Below are 25,092 nucleotides of genomic sequence, written 5' to 3' on the forward strand. Positions count from 1 at the left end.
CAGAGAGGGCTCCTGGTTTTTCTGCTCGTCCAGCCCTGCTCCGGGCTGGCACTCCCAGCGCACCCCAGAGCGCTCGCCCTAAACTAACCCCATTATTTTATTGAATGTTGATGAAGGCGCGCGCTTTCTCTCCCTCTCTCTCTCCATATTAATCTCATTAAATCCTACCTTTCAACCTTCTTCCGTGACCATCTGACCTGGCCACTTGAATTAAAATAGTGCTTTCTCCGCAGTCAAAGACAGCACATCAATCACCGGGCTATTTACACTTCGCTCCTTTCTTCAAAGCGGCTCTGCCCGGGCTCTCTCTACCTTCGCTCCGGGGCTGGCGGGCAGGTCCTACGGGGGCTCCGGGGGGTTCGGATATTTTTTTTTTTTTTTTTTTCCTCCTTCCTTCCTTTCCTGCTTTTCTCGGGTGTCCGCTCCTCTCCCGTTTTCCCCCGTCCCCGAGGAGAATTTCCCTCTCGCCGCCTTCCACCTGAAACGCAAAAAAAACCCCCAAAAAACCCAAACAAAACAAAACAAAAACCCCAAGCAGCACAAGCCCCCGTTGCCTGTCCCCGCCGCTCCCGGGGCCGCTGCCCGGCGGGGAAGCGAGGGCCGGGGGCTCCGGGCCCGCTGCCTCCCACCCCCTTCCCCGGTGGGTACCGGCGGGGACCACCTCCTGGAGCTGCCCCGGGAGCGGAGGCGACCGGCCCGCACCCCGCCGGACACCCCCTTCTCCTGGTAAAAGGGGAACGGAACCGTTTGGTCCGCCTTTCTGGGTCATAACCGTTGACAAACAGAAATAAATCAACCCGAGGGAGCAACAGCAAAGGCTTCCGAGCGCCGGTGCGGAGCAGAAATATTCTGGTAGAAACGCGAGAAATACGACGGCACAAACCACAGCGCGAATTCTGTCATTTTAAAAGTTATGCAAGCCCCCTGAGCCGAAAGGGAAAAGGGGTAAAAAGGCAGAAAATAAAGACACACGCTGATTGCAAAGTTACTGTAAATATTTTTCAGATAAAAAAATAAAAGCATGTCTAAAATAGGTACAGTTACATGATGACATCCATTAAGAAACTCTCTACAGTCATCGCTATTTAGTGGCAGTAATAGCAATAATAAGAATATAATGATAATCACCTCTTTATAGGATGGCACCTTGATCCTTAAATATTGTCCAGTGTGTAAGGTCAGTGTGCGGAGGGTTAGGAGCGGAGAGGGCTGATTTTTCTTAAAGGGGCAGATCAGGGGAAGGCTGCGATGGTGCTGGGAGAGAGGAGGGGGGAGAGATAAGTGGTCTGAAGAAGAGGATAGGACAAAAAAAAAAAAAAAAAAAAAAAAAGCAAACCACCCCGATGATGATGAATACATTGGAAAGTTTTTTTGGCCCTGGTGAGGGTGTCAGATTGAATGCTCTGTGCGCATGTGCGAAGGTGTCCAAACTGACAATGCTTGGGAGATGAAGATAGTGTGTAGCTGCTTCTGGGCTCAAGGAGGAGGAGAGGAATCCACAAGCCGACACGATGAGATCCAAGGCGAGGGCGAGAAAACTGCCCAAAAGTAGGTCCTTTCTCTCCCTTCTTCCGCGTACCGCCTCCGCGGCGGCCGGGGCAGGAGGGCGCGGAGCGGGGCCGGGGGCTGCGCGGGTTGCGGGGGCTGCAGCCCCTCTGTCTCTCTCTCTCTCTCTCTCTCTCTCTCTCTCTCTCCCTCCCTCCCCGCGGCGGCGGCCAGCCGCGCCGCCCGCCCCGTCTGCTCGGAGACCGACCGCTCCGCGCTCCTTCCGCGCCTCTCCGCGCCTTTCCGCGCTGCCCCCGGGCGCGCTATAGCGGGGAGCCGCGAGCGAACGGCGAGCGGCGCGGGGCCGGGGGAGAAAAGCGAAAGTTAGCTGGAAGTTGACGAAAGGGGATAGCAACTTTTTTTTTTTTTTTTTTTTTTTTTTTTTTTTTTTTTTTTTTTTTTTTTGAGTCGTTCCAAGTCTTGTGAAATAATATTCCTGGCTTTTGAAATAGTGGGCGCTAGAGGTCTGCGTTTGGCATCGGCCTGCGGGAGCCGGGGAGACTTAGCGCTGGAAGAGGAGGGGGGGGGGAGAGAGAGGGAGACAGGCAGAGGCAGACGGGGGGGTGACAGAAACCCTCCTGGTCTCGGGAACAATTATCGAGGAGAGGGACGGAAGAGAATTTGTAGCAAAAAATGGATCCGCTCTCAGTGAGGGGCTTTGAATTCGCAGGTCCAGAGGGAAGATCCCGATGGCAGCTCGGGTGTCCCAGCTGGGGGTTAAGAAGGTCTGGGGGAGGGGAGTGTGGGGGGAGTGTCTTTAATTTTTAATTTTTTTAAATTTACTTGGGGGTGGAATTGCAAACTCGTAAGTCTCGCGCAGCTCTTTCCTCCGTCTTCCACTGGACCCTTTTCCTTCTTTTCTTTCGAATCGTTTTTAGGTTGGATTTTCGGAGGAGGCGAGCGTGGCTTTTGCAGGGGAAGAGCCGGGGGGGTCCTGCCCCGGCTCCCGCAGGGTCCAGCTGTAACCGCTCAGGCTCTTTCCTCGCCGATTAACTGCTAGGCTGGGTGCCGCAGAGGGTCCGGCTGCCCGGCAGCCTCTCCCGACTTCTCTACTGCTGTTATTATTTTTATATTTAGTTTCTGTTTCTCTCGGGCTCTCTCCGAAATATCTGGCGGCTGCAGCGTAGTCTGCGCCTTGCTAGAAAACTGTTTTGTGTAGTGCTCGGAGGAAGGGTTGGAGAGTAGCGGGTCCCGAGGTGGTGGAATCGCGTGGGTTTTCCCAGGGAATCCTCCGGGCGGACCCTGGAGGCACGAAGAGCCGGTGGGGAGGGGGCGCGGGCCCCCCGGCAGCCACTCGCCCGATTGCAGGCCCTGGTAGTCCGCAGGGGCGATCGCCCCGGGTGAGGGGGGCAAACGGTGTCCTCAGCCCCGATTTTGGGGTGAAAACCCAGGCGCGGTTCGCAGCGCGGCTGGCGGAGGGTGCCCGCGCAGGCAGCGGGAGCGCCGTTTATTTTGCGGTTTGTTTTGCCGTTCAAGTTCGTTACCCGGAGCCTTCGGAACCCCCGCAAGGTCAGCGGGGTATTTCGTGCGGCAGGTCCCACCGCAGCCCCCGCGCTCCTCAGCCCTCCGTGCCTTCCGAAAAAAAAAAACCAAAACCAACTCAAACCAAACCAAAAAACCCCAAACAAACTCGCTTTGTTCCCAGGTTGTTGTTGGTGGCCGAGCAGCCGCCGCTCCGCGTTTCGCTTTCCCGAACGGCCCAAGGCGCGGGCAGCCCCGCGGCCCAGCAATTCCCCTCTCCGGGGCTGCGTTTTGCAGAGCTCCGGGAAGGTTCCCCAGGTTCCGACCCAGTCCCTCTCCCCGGCACCCGCACACCTTCCTCGCCCCAACAAACGCGGCTCCGCGGGCAGGAAAGCGGCTCGGAGGGTTTTAGAGTTGGAACCATCGATGCTTGTCAGCACAGCGCTGCCAGGCTAGTTGGGAAGTTGGCTTTCAATTAATTCTGGAGTTTTTATTTATTTTTTTTCTTCCCCCGATAAACACACACTTTAAACGTCCCCCGTTCAATTCATAACAACTTTAAAAAAGCCGCATCATTTATTGTTTTAGGTTGTTACAGAGAAGAGTCATTTTCAGAGCTCTCTCGGCTGTAAAAGCGAGGTTGAACAGAGTGGAAAATTAGGGGTTTATTCTCCTATTTTTTATTTCTCCTTTTTCCTCCTGCAAAAGGCACCGGAGTTTTGTAGATGTGTTTGCAGTGCAGTTTTTTTTTGTTTGTTTATTTGCTCGCTTTGCTTTTTTTTTTTTTTTTTTCAATTTTATTTTAATTTTTTTTTACAGCTGTATTTGCGGCGCAGGATGCGGGGTTTTTACAGCTGTGTTTGCGGTGCAAGGTGCGGGTTTTTCAGCTGTGTGCGGCGAGGCAGCCTCTGCAGCTGAAGGACTGGGAGGTTTCCAGTGCTTGGCCATCCCGAGGGCTCCGGAGAGGAGCCGGGAATCAGCCACTTCCCTTCCACAGAAGGAGCTCGGCAAGCTCCGGGCTGCGGGTGAGCGCTGCTGATCCCAACTGGAAGTGTCTATTCGGGAGGCTGAGCGCTGATTAAAATCAGGTGTTTAATACAATACAAGGCCCAACGGTTTATGGGGTTTCAGCTGAGGATTTTTTAGGGATCACAGTTCAAAACAGTAGTCCAAAGCTAAGGTTTCAATATCCCAGGAGTATTTATTTGCAAAACAGATTTAACGCGGACACGAGTGCGTGGATCTTGCCGTATTTATAGCGGCAAGGTAGCGAGGAGCCGGGCTGCTGCACGCCATCCCGCACGGCCCTTCCCGCACCCCTCCGCACTGCCCCGCGCTCCAGCTCTCGTTAGCCTCCTCTTGGATTAATTAATCCCTGCCCAGAGCCCGGGCTAACGCGGGACACAGGCGGCCGGCGGGCGAGGCAGCAGCATACAGTATATTAAAAACACAGTATGTTGTAGAATTTAATTTCATTGGACAATATTTTAAGCAGATGTGAGGCTCCTCTGGGAATTTGACTCTATTACCTGACTTGGAAAGGGGATGAACGGGGAGGGGGCTGGAGGGAAATTCTCAGCAATTTTACCCCGGCTGGCCAGGAGAAAGGCAGGTATCGGGGGCGGCGGAGCTGAACCGGAGAGGGGAATTGTTTCCGCTCGCTTTCTGGCTCCCCTCCGGGGGTGGGGGTCTGTCGGAGCGGCTGTAAAGCGAGAGATGCGGCTTGGGGGGTGCGGGGAGAGGCGGGCAGGGCAGCACCCGGGGGCTCCAGGTGAGCGCTTGCAGATCCGCACCCCCTCCGCGGGCATCTGGATTCCTCGGGGACCCCCAAAGGCGGTGCCGGGGGTTTGGGGAGCCTGGCGGGGTCTCTGCCGCAGCGGGTCACTGGGCCTCGTCATTCAGCGAGAAAATAAAATAACCGGGGAGCGGGAGAAGCTGCTGCAGGAGCCGATGGTCTCTTTCTACTAAGGTGGAGAAGCGGCAAATAAACGAGTTGGGCGCTCCACGTTTAAAGCAAATTCGTTCCCGTTCGAAATCCCTGAATTAAGTTTGTAAATATAACCCCAGCCCCCAGCACGAGTGGGAATTTGTTACATCTCGGGCTCTAAATAAATGTTCGTGTTGGGAAAAGCTGCCCGGTATTTCTGCGGTGCCGCCGTTTGATTTTCGTTGTTAGGAACATGACAAAGTCAAAGTTTCAGGGCTTGAGTTTTTCGGCGAGGCTGTTGTGAGCTGTCGGGCAGGCTGGCCGGACCGGGAATGGTTTGGGATCCAACCCTGCCCTCCTTTGCCTGCTCCATGCTCTAACAATTTGCCTTCGCAGAGGAGCAGGCTTCCCCCTTACTGATGTATTTATTATACTTATTTTTTTTATTAAGGCTGCGGAGGTGGCCAAGGGGGAGGCTGGAGCCCCGCTGCCGTTTCCCGGCGTGCGGCTCTGCCGGCACCGGGTCCCGCCAGGGCGAGCGATCGGGGCGGGTTTGGGGTTTTTTCGGGTTTTTTTTCAGTGTTTCACAGCCCCTCCACCTTCTCCTTTCGGGGTCTGCCCGGCCGGGGGGGGCTCCAGCTGGAAAACGGGCTCCGGGAGCCCCAGGAACGAACAAATTAGGGGAAGGTGCGGGGGGCTCCCGGTGCCCCCATCCCCGCGGTGCCCGGCTCTCTCCCTGCGCGGGGAGGCGCGGAGCCGGCGCAGGTGCGGTGCGGATGCCCCTGTGCTGGGTGCCGGCGGCCTCGGCTGCTTCGCCCTCCCCCGTCCTGCCCCGGATCTGTTCAATTAGGCAATTAGGGATGCCGGGCAGGGAAAGGGAGGAAGGGATGGGGGAGTTGATCTGTTAATTAAGGTGATGTGTAATTAGCGCTTCAACAAAAATTACCGAGGATTTAAGATCAGTTTATTCTTAAAAAATAAAACCTAAATTCTACAGATAGAATTTTATCAATTCACCCACCTTCCCTGCTCGGTTGGTTTGAGAAAGTGCAGAGTGAACAACTGCAAAGCTCTTCCTTCCTCCTTGTCCTGGGAAGAAACTTGGTGGCCAGGAGGAATATTTGAGGTGGGAGAGCTCTGGAATTGTCCCCCAGCCTAGCAGGGTTAAGGTGCCAAAGCTGAAGAAGACACAGAAATTAGGGACTGACTTTTGGCCTGCTCCAAAGTCGGTGTTTGTAGGTGTCTGTGAGGTTTGTGTGGTGCTCAGCCCCCGTGCCTCACATCCCAGGGCCCTGCAGTGTGCAAGTGGAAACATTCAGCTGATAAAGTCCATCAGAGGTTGGCACATCAGCCCAGCTTCACTCAGTTCCCACGTTCTGGACAAACACCACGCGGGTGCAACCCGTGCCCCTGCTGATGTCTGTTGGACCCATAGTGTGCACACAAAGATTGTCTGGTAAATCACAGGTACTGGGTGATCCCAACCCAGTGCAGCGTGGGCTGAAATTGTGACTTGGATTTTTGTAAAACTTCGTTAAACAGCAAATAAAGCTGCCTTATTTTTAGGCTCTGTGTGGGAACTGCAGCGTAAGTTCAAGCTCGGCAATAGCAAATCTTCATTAGCTGTGGGTGAGGAAAAAAAAAATAAAAGCAGCATAATTCTAAAGGTTGCTATTAAAAATACCTGGTGAAGATACCGAGTGCAGCAAGAGCAAAGAATTGCTCTTCTGTTCCTCACCCAGAGCCTGCCGGGCGCTCAGTCAGACGTTGCAGCAGGATGAGCCTCTGCCAGGGCAGGATCCCAGCTCTCCAGCACACCTGAGGCACGCACACAATCTCCACTCACTCCTTGGATTTCACAGCAGCACGGGAGCAGTGTAACTCATCTCTGTGGCTCCCTGTAACCATAGCCCTGCTCCTCCCTCGGATGGAACCCTTCCGTGACCGGCGCTGCCCCTGCCCGCTGGGCTCCCACACCTGGGGGGAAGGACAAGGGGGATCTCCTGGTGGAGAAGGAAATCTCCTTCTGTGGTGTGGCTGCCTTCACTGGTGTTTGTAAAGCACCCGGAGACTCTGGGAAGGGAAGGGCCTGTTGAGTGAAAAGTGTTATTATTGTTATTATGCCTATGATTATGATGGCTTATATATTTTATAAAAGCTCTGTGCTCTTTAATATAGTGCTTCAAAGACAAAGGCCCAGACAAGTTTGCAAACACTGAGAGGTAAGGCTTAGGAGCCACCTCGGCAGCCAGGAAGGTTTAGTTAGTGCTGGGAAGGTGGAGGCAGTGTGTGATGGCAGGAGGATCCCTGCCTGCTCCTGGGGACAGGAACCAGGAAAGAACCCACAGCTTGCAGACTTGCTTTTGCCTTTCCTAACTGTAGAATTTGCCTGCTTTCTGTTTATTATCTGTTTGTTGGGTTGGGTTGGTTTGATTTTTTTTATTTTTCTTTTTTTCTTTTGTTTTCTTCCCCTTGTTGCACTAAACTTACAGTGTGAGAAATTGTTTATTGGAAGAAAAAAAATCTCCCTTGCCAATCCAGGCGTTCCCCACGGCGAGGCCGCTGGCGTGTCGGGCTGTGCCTGCTCTCTGTGGGCCAGGGCAAGCTCCTGCTTTGTTTCCCCAGCTCCATGGCTCTCCCACTATTGCTGGATGTGTTTATTTTTTTTCCATTTAGAGATTATTTCAATGATAAACTCGTACAATTCTGAATGCTGGCGGGAAGGATCAAAACGTTAGCTGAATAATTATTTTTTTCATGCCTGTTTCCCCAAAGATATTTTAATCCTGTAATATTTTTAATTGGAGTGGCCAGCACATCAATAGCTACAGGGACAGGCAGTGTCTGGCTGCAGGTAAGGATGGAGGCATCTGAAGGATATGTGCAAACACATTTGTTCCCACTCTCTGGGTAACAGCCTGTTGATATGTCAGTACTCCACAGCATTCCACACCAAAATTACTGCTGGGTTTTCTGATCTTAAATATATGCCACCACCATCACCCCTTTTTTTTTTTTTCTTCTTTTTTTTTTTTTTCCTGGAGGAATTTCAGGTCAGGGATGTCGTAGTGGAAAAGATCTATGACCTTATTATTTCTTTTATTTTCTTAATGGATTTTCATGCATCACCGCTACCTACTCATGGGCTGTTTATTTTTATTTTTATTGCAGTAGGTTGTGTGTTCTGTGGCGTCCAAATCTGTAACAGAGTGTCCCTGTCCTGAAGAGGTTTTTTTCCTTCTCTTCAGTGAATGATGTGACCCTCTTTGCTAATAAAAATGAAATATGACTTTCATCCCTGGAATAAGTGTGCTTCTGAATGCTCACACACTGAATAAGCAGCTTTTAAATTTTTTTTTATTTTATTTTTGTAATTGGGAAGAAATCTCCCTGCAGTTAAGGTCACGGTGTGTGCTTCACATCAGGGGGTAGGGCTGGAATCTGAACTCCATTTCCAGGGAGTAAAATGCTTCTCTGGGCCAAGGTACCGAGTGCTGCTCTGGTCAGCAGCGCTCAGGCTGCAGGACAGTGGGAGGAAGGGAAGTTTGAGTTCAGGGGGCTGGATGAGCTTTCATCACATTCCCCTGGAGATGGGCTTCACCCAGATTCCCGACAGAAAGTTAGGAAGGCAATTTTTTTGTACTGCTGAACCCCCTTTTGTACTGCAGACAAGGCCACCCGTCCTCTTGGGGAGACATTTTCCAGCTGAAAATGGACTGAGACAGGCAAATTATTTCCAGTAGGCCCCAGAATAATGCTGCTCTCATGGTAAATCTTGGGCTGTGAGCTGGTGGGGAAAGACTTCATCTTCTCTGAACCATTGGCTTTTTGTAGTGCTGGGGAGAAAATTGGGGGAGGCTGGAGCAGAGCTCTCCAAAGAGAAGTGACCGCAGAGGCGTTTGGGGTGAAATGTCAGAGCCAAATAAACTGGGTGGTGATTTATTTTTGTCTTGATGGTTTTACATCTTTCAGGTGTTTTGCTTTAAGGTAATATTTTGCTGTGGTGGGTTTCTGCTGCTCTGTTTTCTTTGGCTTCTGAGCTCTCTCTCAGCCAGGCCCTGAGACACAATGCCCCGGCGTCAGTTCTTGGGATCAATTCAGCCATCATCCCAGATAAGGCTGTCGGCCCCTTGGAGATAGATATTTGTTTAATAGTTAATGTTCTGTACAAAATGGGGAGGGTGGGGAGAAGTCAAACCCTAGTGAACGCTCTGCTTATTTTATATCCACTATAACTATTTTTGTCCATGAAAATTGGCTTAATTATATCAATGGAATGTTTCTCTTTCAATTCTGTATGCAATTAGTCCATCTTGCTGGCTGCAATTTATTTTAATAAAAAAATAAACCAGTGGCGTGTTCAGTTCCTCATCCCCTGGGGACAAATGCGATTGGTGTGTTTAATTTCATTAACTACAATGCGGCCTACTGGAAAAATGTATAAAATCAGCTTTATACAGCTTAAACACTGGCATTTGAAACAAATCATTACTGCATTAGCTGTCACACTGGTAATTCTAGAATCCAAGACAAAAATATTATAGCTGTTTTTATAACCCTCTGCAAATACACTGTTAAAATAATTTGTAATCATTTTTTAAACATGCCCTGATGTTTTTAGTTAAAATATCTTATCACCCCTGAAGAAGGCTGCCTATTCATTATCACACGGGCCTTTTAGTGAATGATTCATGGGTTGCTCCCCCTGTAAAAAATCCACGCCTGTCTGGCTGAAGCTCCCCACTTGGGAGATGGACTGTAAGAAGGGAGGGAAACGTGCTTCCCTGCCTCTTTTTTGCAGCCCAGTTTGCCAGTTCCAGTTTGCCAGTTCCAGTTTGCCAGTTCCAGTTTGCCAGGACCAGTGTTTCCTGTTTCAGGAGAAGCTGAAATTCAGCATTGCTTCAGGTGCCCCCTCCCTTTTTTACTTTTCCATGTGTGCTGCCAGCACCCCCAAGCAGTGCTGAGGGTTTCCTTGGTCTCCCCAGGGGTGGGTGCATGCACCCCTCTCCTGGTTTGCTCCTTCATCCAAAAGTTTTGGGTTGGGATGGGGTGAGGTTTCAGGAAGGGGCAGACACAGCCCAACCTCAGCCCCCTGGGGCTGTCCCAGGCTCAGTGGGAATGAACCCCCCAGGAACAGGAGTGGGCACTTCATCTCCTGCACAGCTCTGGTTCTTATGCTTCGTGAGACAAGGTGATTTTCCAGATCCCACAGTTTAGCCACTAAATGTTCTTCCCTGGGTCTGTCAGTGTCAGTGCACACAGGTGTAGGATGTGTGCATCACTGGGGAGCAATGGTGAGCAGAGCCCCTCAGAGAGAGGCTCTGTGGAAACAGGGCTCTAACTGACAGCATTTATTTATTTATTTGTTTAATGAAAGGCCAGATCCTCAACTCATGTAAATCAGAATCAACATCAATGAAACTAATTTTCACCAGCTGAGGACATGACCCAGGAGATTTTGTGCATATGTGCATAAAATACACAAACACTGGTGATTTGAGGGGATTCACTTTTAGCATCTGCACATCAGTATCTGAGGGAAAAATGTAACTTTTTCTTTTTTAAACTTCTGGAATGATCAATTAGATAATCTCAGCATGTTTTAGTCAGATTGCTATTTTCTGAAGTGGCTTCCTTTCCAAAGAAGTAATACACAGAAGATGGGCCACACTGGACAGAAGCCATCTGTTCCCTGCACACATTGTGCTCTTTTTTTTTTCCCCCTTTCCACTGCTGTCATAAACAGAGGCTAATTTTCATTTCCATATCTTTAACTTTATAGCAGCAGTATTTTGGTAGAAGCAATACTGAGTTATTGTTCTATTAGTATTGCAGGGGAAAAAAAATCATCTTTATTTCCTACTTGATAGAAAATCACTTCGGGAGGACTGAAGAAGGTAAATGCAGCTTCTCTCCTCAGGCTGAGGAAGCAGCTCTGTTTAGGAGGTGTATTTATTATCTCAGCCCAGTGTTATTGTGCTTTACCCAGACGATTCCTTGGCTGTAAGGAAATGTGGATGTGAAGTTTGGTGCAGAACATGGAAAAGTTGTAGAAAGGCCCTGGAGGTGGGGTCCTGTGCTGCTGCTGCTGAAACAAACCCTGCCACACTTGGGGAAGATTGAAAGGAAATCAGTGTATCAGAGATGATGCAGAAAAAGCAGGAATTCTGGTTTTTTGCTAAGCTGATGGACTAACTGAGCAAATAACTTGCCCTCAGCTACTTCAGCAGTCGAAGGGGAGGGATGTGCACACCTGCCCTGCTGACTCCTGGAGAAGTGTCTGGGTTTGTTCCAGTGCCCACTGAGGTCCTTGCCACATCTGTGCTGAATTTACTGAGTCAGGTTTTTAATTTTTTTCCAAGTTTCAGATTTGACTGAAAAATCTTTTACTCCATCTCAGATGCTTATAAAAAAGAAAGCTTTTGTTTACATGTAGTCTGGTGTTTTCTTTCCTTTCAGGCTAGTATTTACAGTGAAATAGACCTTTTGGGCTCAATCATGTAAATTAATTTTTAAATGGTTGTTCCTGAAGTTCACATAGTATAAAATTGCTTTACCATTTTTTTCCCCTGTTTATAGAAAAGGAGTGGTTTCATTTTATATTTTATTGCACAAATGTGAAATAGGGAACACGCAGAACTTGCAAGTGATCGTGTGCTTTATTTTAGAATTATCACATAGGAATAAAATAAATGTAAATCCCTACGTGGCACAGCAGTCACATTTATAAAGCAGCTGATACCTCGTGGAGAACTTTGCAAAGCCTTCTGCTCAGAAACAGTTCTGCTCACATGGCTCATATGTAATGAATAAAACCAGATCTTCATTACTTTGGGAGTTTTTAAGTTTTTCCTCCTAGAATAGTGTTTAACTATTTATTTGGATAAAGTTCAGAGCAGAATTTGGTTCTTGGTCTTATGTTCACTATAGTATCTTAAGGAGTGATCCTTCAGGAAAGCTGAGGGAATTTCAGGGCCGTGTCCTTCAGGAGATGCCAGGTTCCTGCTTTCCCTCTGGAATATCTGTGCATTGCCCTTGCTCTGGAACCCTCCTTTCTGTGCTAATGAAAACACTGAGCTCAGAACTTAGGGAAAGGGGAAGTTCCAGCCTCAATCAGGAGCAGGAAACAGGAATTCCACAGCCCAAGTTTGCCTCAAACCCTGTGTAGGTGATCACTGTCTTAAGGGAACCTTCCCCAGGGCCAGGATGAGCATTGCAGCCTCACAGCTGAGAGCCTGAGACCTGCTGGGGTTCAGGGGAGTCCTTCATGGACTTGGCTGGACTTTGGAGCAGGCCCTCAAGGCACGGAGCTCTTGGGGACACCAGGCTATTTGCAAAGAGATTTTTTCCTTATATCTGAGCTGGTATGTAGTGCTGGTTAATGGTTAACTCCCAAGGCTCTGGTACAAGGTAGAGCTCTTTCCATGGATGAAATCAGCTGTGCCTTTGTCTAGGTATCTAAAGTCCTGTTCCTGATGTGACCTGGCTTTTAACATATTGATAAACACGTTTGGTTGGTTTTGTTGTTGTTGTTTGTTGTTTGCTTTTTTTTTTTAACCTGCAATTTGAAGTGCTGTTTGCCTCTTTTTTTTTTTTCAAACAGCCTCAAGGAATGTGTATTTGCTGCCCCTTCAGCCTCCTGGGGTAAGGGGAACAATCCCATCCCATAGCCACCTTTCAGTAACTGCATCCTGGAGAGAGACCTTTGAGGACTTCCCTGGCAGGAGATGTTTGAAGGTTTAGTTCACAGGCACCCTGCCCAAGAGCTGTTGTTCTCCTTGACAGTGACAGATTCCTTATCTTCCTTTTTAGTTCTTTTGGTGAGATCCCATCCTACCTGTTTGCAGTGAGAGGAGTCCCTGAACACCCAGACAGATACCTCCCTGCTGCTCTGGTTGTGCAGAGCCTAAACATTGCACTCATTTAGATCAATCCTGTTAGAACAAAAAAAGAGCACTCCTGAAAAATTACTGAATTCTCCTTGCAGTGTCAGGTTCCAAGATAATGATGTGTCTGTGTGTGAAAATATTAAATTGCAATAACATGCAGAGTGAGTGGCTCTCTGAATGGGGTATTCAGCTCACAGCTTGGACTATACATAAAGCTAGTGAGTGACAGAATACAAATGGTGTCATAAAACATCAGGGGAATTTACAGCCAGTCTCAATCTTTTTGATCTATATTCTATCTATGGAGTGCTCTCAATCTGTCTTTAGTTAATGAAACAGTTAAACATATTTAATTATTTATCACTGTTTAATGTCAGGAGTTATCAAAACAGATTACGTTTCCCCTGCACACACTCTCAGGTATGAACAGAAATTGTGTGTACAGGGGTCTGGGATGTTTCCTGCCTTAAGATAATGCTTTCAGACTCATCCCCATGTGTGGGTGCTTTTAAATCTCAGGTGTCTGAGGAAAGCAGAACCTTCCATCTCCTTGCTGGAGAGCATGCTTGATTTCTGAAACTTTTGCTTGTTTCTTACCCAAACTGCCCTTATAACACAGAAAATCGGGCAATGAGAATTCAGCTCAGTTTCAGATGAGCAATGAGGTAGAGCAGGGCAGTTTTCAGCTGGTCACACAATCCTGGCTGGCAGCTCCTGGTGCTGAGGTCCCATGTCCCATAGAAGGGGTTCCAGCAGCTCAGCCCCCCCAGGAGGTGAGGGGCTGCTCCCCCCCTGCCCCTGCCTGGGCTGAGCTGCTCCAAGCCCACTTTGCTGGGGGCTGGAGGGAGGGAGGTGCTTGGGATCCCTCAGCCACACCACCTGGGTCTTCTCGAGTGGCAGCTCTGATAAGAAATCTTTTTTTCTCTGCCCCAGCTCCCCCCCAGCAGGGTTGGGTTGCTGCTCACCTTCAAAGCCCAGCAGGGAGGAGGTGGGAGCTGCTGGGACCTCCGAGGAGTCCATTACCAGAGGACTGGATCCCGTGGGGATCTCTGGGGACACAGCCTTCCCCGGCCCCCCAGACAGAGAGGGGATTGTGAGGAAGGGGCAGGGGGAGGAAGGAGAACCCTACCTCCCTTCTCACTGACAAAGAAACCTCAATACTTTGATTCAGAGGAAAATGGAATAATACTTGAGGGTTGGCTTTGAAAGGCAGAGCACCGGCTGCTCCACCACCACCCATGGGCTCTGGCCAAGGAAGAGCTTTTCTCCAGGGGAAAGAGGACTTTACACATGAAATGAGATGAAAGGCTTCTCTCTGCCAACATCTGCAGTCCCCCACACAGGTGGGGAGCCAAGAAAAGTTACAGAATATGTCCTGGTGCCTTGGAAAGGAACCTGTGGTACTGTTCCTCTGGCAGAGGCAGGGTAGGGGCTGCCCCAGCTCTCTTAGCTCCACAGAGCTGACTCTTTTCTGGCTGGAATCTCTGTCTTTTAAGGCAGCCTGCCCCAAAAACCCTACCAGAGACAGAAAACACTTGAGCAATGTCACCCCCCTTCCTTCTGCGTGTAGGAAAAGGGTTTGTGTTGTAGGTATTGGTAAGAACTGCCTTGGGTTTAATTTTGCCTTATTTCTATTTTGCCAAGAAAGGGAAAAGCTCATCAGTGCATCTGCTGGTTCACTGCATCACCTGGTGTTGTTTTCAGTACTGGAGGCTAAAAATTCCCTGTGCTGTTAGATTGGTGTCTTAGATTTTATGAATACAGCTGGTGAAGAGCAAAATTTGTAATGCAAGGTATCAGAGGCAAAGGAAAAGATTTTAATATAAAAATAGAGAATGAGGAGCTTCAGGCAAGGTTTTCTGCCTTCATTCTCTTGCAGGTAGTTTAATGAGGGTAGATGTGGGTGTTGGAGATGAGGGGACTTGAGTGCAAATGAGGAACCCCCATTTTCCTGTGGGATGGGAGTTACTGGGACAGTGTAATGAAATTCTCACTTTGGATGAACTAGGGGGAATATTTTGGTGTCTGGAGTCTTAATTCTGGTCCTGAGCTCTTCAGCAAATGTGTGTTTTGGAGAAAGTGACATTATTTACCAGGGTAAAGTTATGCTTGTAACACAACCTCTGTGTAATGGAGCCTGAGCTGCTTTCCCCCCTGCCTCCTTCTTGGTCTCAAGAGGGAAGGTGGAATAAAGATAAGGGAGGGAATGGCAAGAAGGGCCCTGCTCTCAAAATAGCAATTTGTCTGCACATTTTTCTCTGCATCACTTTCTTTTTTGCCAAATCTTTCTCACTGCCCTTTCTTATCTGACTTGCAAAACCTACTGCTGGTTTCTGTTTCAAACAGGGTGAGGTTGTGTTGGGAGGCATTGGCCATTTTAAATGCAACTGGAATTGTTGTGACCTTAGACCCTCCAAAACTGGGCCTGGGAGACCCAGGGTTGTTTTTCCTCACTGCTAGCTGTGGTCTTAACACTAAATCAATGTACAGCTAAAAACCAAACTTGATTTTTGAATTGCATGAGCCAGGTCACTCAGACCTAAGTGAAACCATTTTTTTTCCCCGTCCTCTGGAATTAATATTTGCATTTCTAATCCCTGAAAAATGGCAATAATTTCGGTTGTCATGCTCAGGTTTGCTCATGGAAACACGTGGTGAAGGTAAGTGCTGAGCTCATAGCTAGTGCTGCACTGGGCTGGGGGAGGAACTTCTCTGCCTGCACTCTAAAAAGGGAAAATCAACAGCAATTTGCATGTCTCTACGAGAGAGATACTGAGCTTGGGATTCCCTCCAGGCTGCAGGCAGTGGATCAAATTTCCTGGCAGTTTTGTCTCTTGGAGCCCAGAACTGGTCCTGGTTAAGACAAACACTTCCAGAATATTATTAATTCATCTTTCTCTCCTGTGGTGAAATAGAAATGCTTCCATCCTTTGCTCCAGGATGGTAAGAATGGGATTGTTGCTGTGGGATGTTGTCACCTCTGGGATGGAGCCTTCTCTGGTGGCACTTAGGGACTGGATCCTGGATCCAGCAGCTCCTGGGAGATGGATTGGCTGGATGGAGAGTTGGTGTTTCTCAGATCAGTCCTGCAGACAAATCCTTCTCCATGCAGTGGGGAGATTATTTATAGTCCTAGAGACAGCTCAGGGGGTGAGAAATCAGAGTCCATAATGTCATATTAAAAATATTGATAAATTATTGATTATTATTTAGCCCAGGCTTCAAGTGTGAGTAAGTGGTTTCCATAAATCAGCCCGGATTCCTCCAGGGACAGGTTATGTCCAGGTTCCATTTAGGGAGTGAAAACCTGGCTGTGTTCCCGAGCGATGAGTGGGGTCACTGCTCCCCCCTTTTGTGTGGAAAGGGGGGGATTGGGATCTGCAGGAGCTGATCCCAAAGCTCCTGACGTTCCCCCATTTACATGCGGCGTGAGTTTCCCGTTTGATTAAACAAATGATGCTCTGCTTAATTTGTCTGTGTTGGCTATTTTTATGAAATATGCACTTAATTAAGTAAGAGAAATACAGGAACATGTTTATTCTCAAGATTTATGCGAAAAATGAGAACCCCACTGAAATTTCCAGTAGTGAAGCAATTAAGTAATGGAATTCCACAGTATAAACATAGTATAATTCAGCTATAAAAACGATGTCTAAGTAATGTTAATGAGCTGACTTGAAGCTACAAAAGCTAGAAAAGTTCATGGTTACAGATGAAAATGGAGTTTGTTATGAATTATAACAGAAATAAACTTGTGTGAGGAATAGAGGCAGGGCCAGGCCAGGCTGTGTCCATGTGTTCAGTGTCTCAGGGTGAACATCAGCTGAAGCTGCTCAGGACCATCCTGAGCTTTTGTCTCTGTAGCTCTTACCTGTGGCAGCATCCTGCTACAACCTGGCATTTCCTCAGCTGCTAAACAGTGTGTGCTGAGGGGCCAGGACTTCTGTGAGGAAAGTGAGGTTTAGTTTTACAGGATTTGCTAGAATTTAGCTAGCTACTAAAATAAGGAAAAAAAAAATGTGGGGGAAAAAGACCCCTCCAGAAAACAAAAGAAAGAAATGCTGCTTCCCTGCACTCAGATAACTGATCCAGGGTTTGGACTGTAAGTCTACACCATTTGCAGTTGCTTGTTTAAATATTTTTCGTGGTAACTACTTAACTAGTCTGTTTGCTGACTTGTAGAGCAGAGCCTGCGAGCAATAAATCAGTGCTCCTGGGTAGGAAGAAGCTCAGGCCAATGTGATGCTTTAGCAAGGCTCCAGCTTGAGAACTGACAAAATGGGCTTTTTGGATTTCAACTTGAGTTCTGAATTTATACTGGTATTTGGCAAATGTTGGAACAAATCTTGTAGCTGGCAATTTTAATCTGTTTTCTGTATATCCCCCCCCTCCCTTCCCAGCTCCTTCTCTGCTTGGGCTTCAGCACCACTGAGGGACCAACATGTTTGGGAGAACCTCCTTCTACTTGTGATATTCTTCTCCTTTGACACTAATTCTGATTTTTTTCCCCTTTTCTAAATTCTTCTGTCTCTTCTGGTCAGTTTCTTGAAGATCTTTTCCCAGAGCATTCCCTCAGCAGTTTAATGGGGAGCAGTATGGAAATCCCAGAGCTCAGCCCAGCACCCCTGGAGCTGCCTTTGGATCCAGGTCCCAGGGGCTTTCCCTGCACTCTGGAGTCCCCACTGCATTTTCCTTTCTTTTCTCATTCCACTTCAGAATGTTGTTTCTATCACCTTCCCAGCCTAGTGAATAGCATGCCAGAGATTTATGATGTTTAAACTTTTAATGCCATAAGGTATTTCATGTATTTTTCACAGTGCTATCCAGACGTGTTATGTTATGGTTAGATCAAGTTCTAGTGCCACTGCTGGGAGGAACTCTCTCCCTGTGGGCAGTTCCTCCTTGCCAAGGAGTATTTGCACTTGTCTCAGAGGAGCAGGAGAGAAATGCTCCATAAATGTTGCCCAGGATTAGAGCTGTCAGTGACTAAACCAGCACGGACCAAACCCCAAAGCCTGAACCTGCAGCAGCCACCAACCCAAGTTTTCCTTTGTGGGATAACCTGTGGTTCCTGGTTCTGGGCTTTCCTGCTCCAAAGGTGGTGCAGGGGGGTTCTGTCATCCCTGAGAGGTGATGGGGAAGAGGTGAGGAGGCAGTGGGTCAGCTCAGGTGGGCATCACTTCCATCGAAGTTGTTTTTACCCTTATGATTGTTAAAACAATAATTTATTCATATTTTTGGGGACAAGTCCTGCTCTTCTCTTGCATTGTCCCTGCTGAATATATGACTATCAAAAAGAAAACAAAAATAGCCCCACCTAGAATTAATTAATTGTGGGGCACATCTGCCTGCCCTGGGTTACTTTCCCGGGGATCCTAATTCTTCTGGGAAGTTTCATGAGTTTATAAAACATTAAGTACTTGTGCAAGAACAACAAACATTGTTCTCCCCTCACACGGACCCTAAACCCAACCACCAGATGGACCATGGCCTGCACCCAGCCAGGGAATATTGATTTTGGAGGAGAGAGACTTTGTGTTCTGGGTATTAAATGATATACCTTGGGAAATGCAGCACAGGAGTTGTGTTTGTGCTGAGTAGTGTCTTTGTCTTTCATATCTAAAAACACTAATTAAAATATAATGTAAAAAACTGAAGTATTCTGGTTAAATTTTAGTGTGCTGCCAAGGTAAATCAAAATGAAACAAAAGGTATGTATACATATATATATATATATATATATAGGGTCATTAAAAGAGCATTGTTAAATCGCTTTATGCCACAAAATTTCCAAATTAAAAGCTGAACAGAAACACATCTGGAATGGGACACAAAAGCAGATCCCTGTTAGTTCACCCAGCATTCTGCCTTCAGCCCATGGTTCATTTGCTCTGCTGGTAACCACTGTGCAGAGGAACAGGAGGAAGCAGAGCTCCTGGAGCTCTCCTGTGCCAAATGCCCTTTTTACAACCTCTCCAGTGCTCCCTCCCCAGCCCGGGCCGTGGGGGAGCTGAGCTCCACGTGCTGCCTGCTGCTGGGGATTTCAGGGCCTTTTTCATGTGCTCAAACCAGAACCAACTCAAGATATTAACCTGCCTGTGGAGTGGGGGGAGAAAAGCTGTCCAAGTTAGCAATTAGGAGCCCTGAGCCTTTCCAATATTGGGTAGAAACCAGAACTGGGTGATGTTGTTTCATCAGAGCACTTTCCTGATCACAAAGCAGCCTGAGCTGAGGGGGTCCCAGCAGCACAAGGGTTGGCAGAACCACCTTGCCTTGTTGAAGCCCAGGGGCTGGGATGGAGGGAGCCCTGTCCCCTCCAGAGGAGCAGAGATGCTCCAGGTGGTGGTGGTTCCATCCAAGGTGTCCATCACCCTTTTCAAGAACAAATCCTCTGTGTTGGGGACAGGCCTGGGGGGTGCAGTCCACTTTTGGAATTGGGCATCTCCCATTTGGGAACCTGGAAGGAGGAATTCTCACTGGGCTGATGGAAGGAGCCTGGGGGAAAGCAAAGTGGGGTCTGAAGGTGAGCAGGAGGTTCTGGGTGTTTCTCTTCACACGCAGTCAGGGAACTGCAGGTGTCCAGCTCAGGGTGGTCATCATGGCAGCTTTGGAGGGCTTAATCCACAGCTCACCAAAGGTTATGAAGATCTATCCAGTGGAGTAACCCAGTTTGGGATTTATTTTTCAGTAATAACCCATCCTCAGTGCTTGCAGTACTTGTCTCCTTATTAATAAATGTCCTTTTGGGCAGAAATCCCAGGTTGAAGGCCCAGGGTTCAGCCAAGGTTACAAAAGGTCACTTTATTACCACTATATTGCTTTAACAGTATTTATTTATGTCCTCCTCTGAATCTTCTCCTAGTCTTCCTGGCATAGGATACAGCCACCTTGGTAATGAGAGAGGAAAAAAAATAATAAAATCTTTCTTTGTGCCACTATCCCCCTGCAGAAAAAGCTTAACATCTGATTTAAGTTTGCTGAAATAACAGCAGATGTTTATCTTGTATTGTATGGCACATGGCACTACATCTCATAAACCCCCTCCTGGAGCTTAAAGCAGAGTTTCTGGTCCCTCATTTGGACACTTGCAGGCTTTGTGCTCTTTTTTAAATGTTTTTGTTTCTCTGGAGCTTAATCTGCTACCAAAGTATTTCTAAGGATCACGTTATACACCGTGAAACAGGGAATAGCAGAGGAGATTTCCAATACTTCCTTCCCCTAAGCAGAGGGCTGTGCACTGCCTTACCTGCAGCCTCAGGATGACAGAATGGTGCAAACTTTCTGTGGGTTTTCATGAAGAAGAATCCACTTAGGGTGTGGGTTTGGGGACAGATCAAGAAGGAACAAACCTCATGTCTTGGGAAAGCAAAAAGTGGGGAAGAACCAAGTAGGAAAAAAGTCATTTTTCTGGGACTTGAAAAAAGGGAAACATTTTTATTTTGAAAATCAAAGTGTATTTTACTGTGAGAGTGTGGAATGGCTGTAGTTGGTGTGATTTTTTTTTTACATTTACACTAAGAAATACATAATTCTGTTTGTTGCAAGTGTAGAGCACTCTGGTGCAGGACAGAAATGACCATTTGCTTCCAGCACTAATCCCTGTCTGCACAAACATCAATGTTCTCGTGGGCAGAGGAGTGCAATCCAGCCTGGGGAATTCTCACAGCTCCTTGGCATGCTGCAGGGGATCAGGGCTGGGACAGAGATGGTGCTGGGTCTGGGCAGAAAGCCCCAGGAAAGGGTGGCTGAGGAAGGACATGACTTTTGGGGGGTTTAGGGACAGAGTTTGGGGGTGGCTTGGGCAGTGCTGGGTTCAGAGCTGGATCTGATGATGGTGAAAGGTCTTTTCCAAGCAAAATGATTCTGATTTCTGTCCTCAGTTGAGAGTTTCTGGTATTTTTACATATTTCTGAGCTGCTTTGCTCCAGGAACACTGTGGCTTCTTTTTTTCCCATAGGCTCTGAAGGCATGGTTCATTTTATGTTTGAATAGATGCAGTGCTCCTTTGTTTCCTCCCCTGAATTCTTTATTTATTATTTCCGAAAATGATTTGATTTTCCCCCTCCTTCCAAACACATATGATTGCAATAAGCAGATACAGAATAGAACCAAGAAACAAAAGGCTCTACATGCTGATAATGTACATTTGGTTTGTATTTATCGTTTTAAGATGTGTTTTAATTGGTTCACTACCAACATCCTGTAACTTCCAGTCAGTCAGAAGAGAGAAACCTGTTTCATTTTAAAGCCAGTTCGTTTCTTCCCTCTCCCAGCTGAGAGCAGTGGGCAAGACCCTGCTGTAGTGTCTTCAAACTTCATTTCATTAAAACATTTAAATAAAGAGGATGACAATGCCTCTTGTTTTGCAGTTCTGTGTTGATGGCTGGGGGCTGGATTTCATTGGAAATGGGTTTTTGAAAGGAGAGCAAGGCAAAACACATTTTGTTTTTTGTAGTATAAACCTTTGTGCATTGCTGTACCTAGAAATAAACAGTTTGTCTCTTCCTCCAGAAGCTTCATCTGTAGTTTAACAAAGAGAAAGCAGGAAGGTGGCAAGAGTGCCATTTGAAAGCACTTACCTGACACCAAAAGGGGATTGAATGGACTGAGGTGTGACAACACCCAATTAATTCCAACCCTTTATTAAAACAAACAAACAAACAAACAAACAAACAAACCCCCAAACAAGCAAAACCAACAACAACCCCACACTAAGAAAAAAAAAAAAGTAGAAATCCAAGAAAATGGGTTTGGAAGAGTGATTTGAAAAGCCAGCTGGCACATCCTCCTGGACAAGGCCAAGGCAAACTGTTTGGGTTTTTTTTTTCCTGCCAGATGTTCTTACACACTGCCCAGGACAGAGTTTCCAGGCTCAGACAATGTGCCAGAGACTCACAGTTTGTTGCTGGTGATTTAAACACTGAGGTTTGATGCCTCCTGAAGGTCTGTGCCTACCAAAGAGGAATTGGTTTGAGGAAGTGGTGTTGTGCAGGAGGTCAGCCTGGAAAACCTCAGCATGGTCCCTCTTGACCTTCCCTCTGGGAGGTCTTTTGGACTTTTGTCAGCTTCTATCTCCCAGCTCTGATTTTGGAGTAGTAGGTTTTATATTTTATATTTTATAGATATTTTATATTCAGAGTAGTAAAAGTGTCCTTTTGCTGAAATCAGAGGTAGCCAAACCTAGCCAGGCCTGACAGAGGATCCCTGACTGCTCTTCCCTTCCACCTCAGCCCAACATCTTTGACCAAAGGCCTTGACTTTGTTTCAAAACCTGTATTTAAACACACAACTTTGTGTTTAATCAGCCCAAAAGGAGTGTCTGCATCAGGGGGAGCTCACAGGGAGCTTTTCAAGCGGGTTCTGTGACCACAGCAAAACCCACCTGGGTGCTGGGCTCCTCTCTTGTTGTGAGTTTTGGCCTCTGCCTCCAGCAGCTTCCAGCTGAGCCCAGCACCATTCCTGCCTGTCCCAGGGCACCATTCCTGCCTGTCCCAAGGAATCCTGAGCCCAGCACCATTCCTGCCTGTCCCAGGGCACCATTCCTGCCTTTCCCAAGGAACCCTGAGCCCAGCACCTTTCCTGAATGTCCCAAGGAACCCTGGACCAGACCTGAGCAGGGTTTCATGCAGCCAAACTCTCTCCTCCATGGGAAAAGACCTTTCCCTGTGTGACAGTGACTGGTGTTGCTGTTGTGGTGAAACTGTTTCATGTGGTTGGTCCAGATGGAGAAGTTGATTAAGGGAAGTGGTGAGGTGGTGGAATTACCTGGAAGTTGACCTGAGCAGGACATGGCTGAGTGATGGAGCCTGGTGGGATGGGGCAGCTCTGGGTGAGTTGTCCCTCCAAAACCAAAACAGCTTCAAAGGTTTCAAAATTCAGGTCTTGAGGAAAGAGTTATTCCTGTCTGTGGGGAGGGTGAGAACTTGGACACCTTTCAGGAAAACACACGGAAACTTTTGTTTTAATAAACGTTATGGAGTTTCCCTTTTCCATTTGGCTACTGAGAGTGTGGAGAGGGGGAAAGATGGAAAAAGATTCCGTTTGTTTGCTGGCCAGTTTGGTGAAAAAGAGCAAAACCAGGAGGCGTTTTTTTACATAAAATTTCTTGCTGAACGTCTGTCCAGCACTGCTGGGACCTGGGGGTTCCCACCTGGCCCAGATGTTTCTGGGATTTTGTGGCCAGGAGGGGCAAAAGGAGAGGAGTGGGATCCAGGCACGGGCTGGGAGTTGGGAGTGAGGAGGAGCCAGCCCTGCCCCAGGGAGCTGTGCAGAGTTCCTCCAGGAAAGTTATCCCTGCAGCACTGGGATGACAGGATAAATAGTGCTCTATGCTATAAAACAAATACAGATTCATTTATTTAGTTCAGCATGCTGGAAGTTTGCCAAGTCTGTGCTAATTATATTGTATCTTGGTTTTATCATCTATATTCTCCAGGATTTGTTATGCCAAAATGGCTGGATGCCTGTTCCCCAGGCTCCTATCTCTCCTCTAGGTTTCTGGCCATCTTCTCACTTGTATTGATTTTTCCTGGAGTTTTCTGGGCAGCAGCTTTGCTGTTACCTGCTGCCATAGCAATGCTGCTTATTCACCTTCTCTAAAAGTGGGTAAGAAAGGAAGGAAAAGAGGCTGAAGAGCACTGAGAGCCCCAGTGCCTGCTGTGTCAGCCTCTGCCTGCCACACTGGGACACAGACCTGCAGGGTGGATTTTCCTTTTGGGCTACAATACAAGTTTTGCTGTCCCTGACCAAAGCTGGAGAGCAGCTGCACGCTGAAGGAAAGAGCTTTTCTGGTGGGATGTTCAGATGTGCAGAGGGAGAGGAATGGTTCTGAAAGTGGAAGGTGAAGGAGGGGTGGGTGAGGTTTGGTCAGAGCATTGCAGAACTTGGAGAGAGGAGAGCTGAGGTGATGGGAGATAAGAATAAAGAGGATGCAGAATATGATCAGATGTAAAAGGAGAATCAGGGGGAAAAAAGTGGCTAGGATAAATGAGGTGAAAAGGGCACAGAAAATAAGAAGTGGAGTTTTTCTGGAAGCATTTCTGTTTCTCCTGAGATTTAAAAATTACCAGGCATCAATTGAAACGTTAAAAGGAAGAACCTCAAAAGCAGTCCAGTTTTATAATTTCAAGGACAATCAGATTTACATCAAAATATTATATATTTTTTTTCTTAGAGGAACTTCTTGCCTGTTAAGCTTAAATTGGTAACGAGGTGATCCTCAGGGCAGGAGCACCAGAGCCTCTGGGCTGCTCCAGGAGGTCAGGGCCTTTCCTAGGTCTGTTTGCAGGGTCCTTCATACCCAGCAGTCATCAGTGTGGGGCACAGAAAGAGGTTTTTTGGGGCAGAGGATGGTGGATTTTCAGTGGGGCTCAGGGTGGAAAATGTTGCTGTAAGGAGCCCTCAGATTCTCTGTGTGCCCAGCTCATGGGGGAACAGTCACCCCGGGATGACAAGGAGATCCCTGCTCCTGAGGACTGAGATGCTGATAAATGCTCTTTGAACTGTTGGAGGTTTCTTTGGTTTCTTTATTTTTCTCCTTTAATTTTTTAATTTTTTCCATGTGGGTTTTTGCTTTCTTCCAAAGAACAAAAAAATAACTTCCCATGCAGATCTAGTCTGTCCAGGACAAGGACTCTTTTGAGCTATTTCACATACAGTCCCTATTCAAAAGAATCCTCTTGCAGCTTCTGGAGGAGCCCCGACAATCTCCCAGCTGGGTACAGAGCACTGATAAGGGATTCCTGACCCAGGGGTGCTTCACCACATTTCAGGGAGCTGTTGCCCAGCACTGAAATAGATCTGAACATTGAAATCCTCCTGAGTTTTAGTTTACTCCTCTGAATTTGTTAGTATTAGTATTGCATTGGTGTTACTGTTCTGCTCTCTGTTGGAACAGCACCTACAACTTCTACTGAGTCTGAGATTCTGGTGCCAGGAGTTATGTCCAGAGTGGGGAAGTTTCCAAATTAAAGCTGGTCAAAAAACCTCTGGCACGTTTCCCATGCCAACAGCTCAAATTTATAGTTTCTTTATGAAAGAGATCAAATCTGTTCCTATTAAAGAAAAGCTTGGGTTTAATTCTGTAGATCAAAAGAAATAAAAAGGGAAGCATACTGGCTTTTTTTCCTCATAGGACCTGAACATCACTGGGACTGTTTTTTCACCAGTTCTTCCCTGGAAAAGTTTGTATCCAGAAGGACATTGTCCTTGTGCAAAGTTATTTGCCTGGGATACCTTTCTGGGGGCTGTGTGAAACTACTGAAAGTAAAT

General features: G+C 47.5%; 1 protein-coding gene across 1 annotated transcript in view; it reads left to right on the plus strand.

The window, feature by feature from the left end:
• The first annotated feature begins 1,497 nt into the window (after window positions 1-1,497).
• Window positions 1,498-25,092, plus strand: part of PRDM16 (PR/SET domain 16) — a 255,630-nt gene continuing 232,035 nt past the window's right edge. The window contains exon 1 of the mRNA XM_008503631.2: window positions 1,498-1,548. Coding sequence (XP_008501853.2) covers window positions 1,512-1,548 — 37 coding nt within the window. The 5' untranslated portion in view covers window positions 1,498-1,511. The remainder of the gene's footprint in view (window positions 1,549-25,092) is intronic.

Source organism: Calypte anna, chromosome 21, assembly GCF_003957555.1.
Source record: "Calypte anna isolate BGI_N300 chromosome 21, bCalAnn1_v1.p, whole genome shotgun sequence".
NCBI lineage: Eukaryota > Metazoa > Chordata > Aves > Apodiformes > Trochilidae > Calypte > Calypte anna.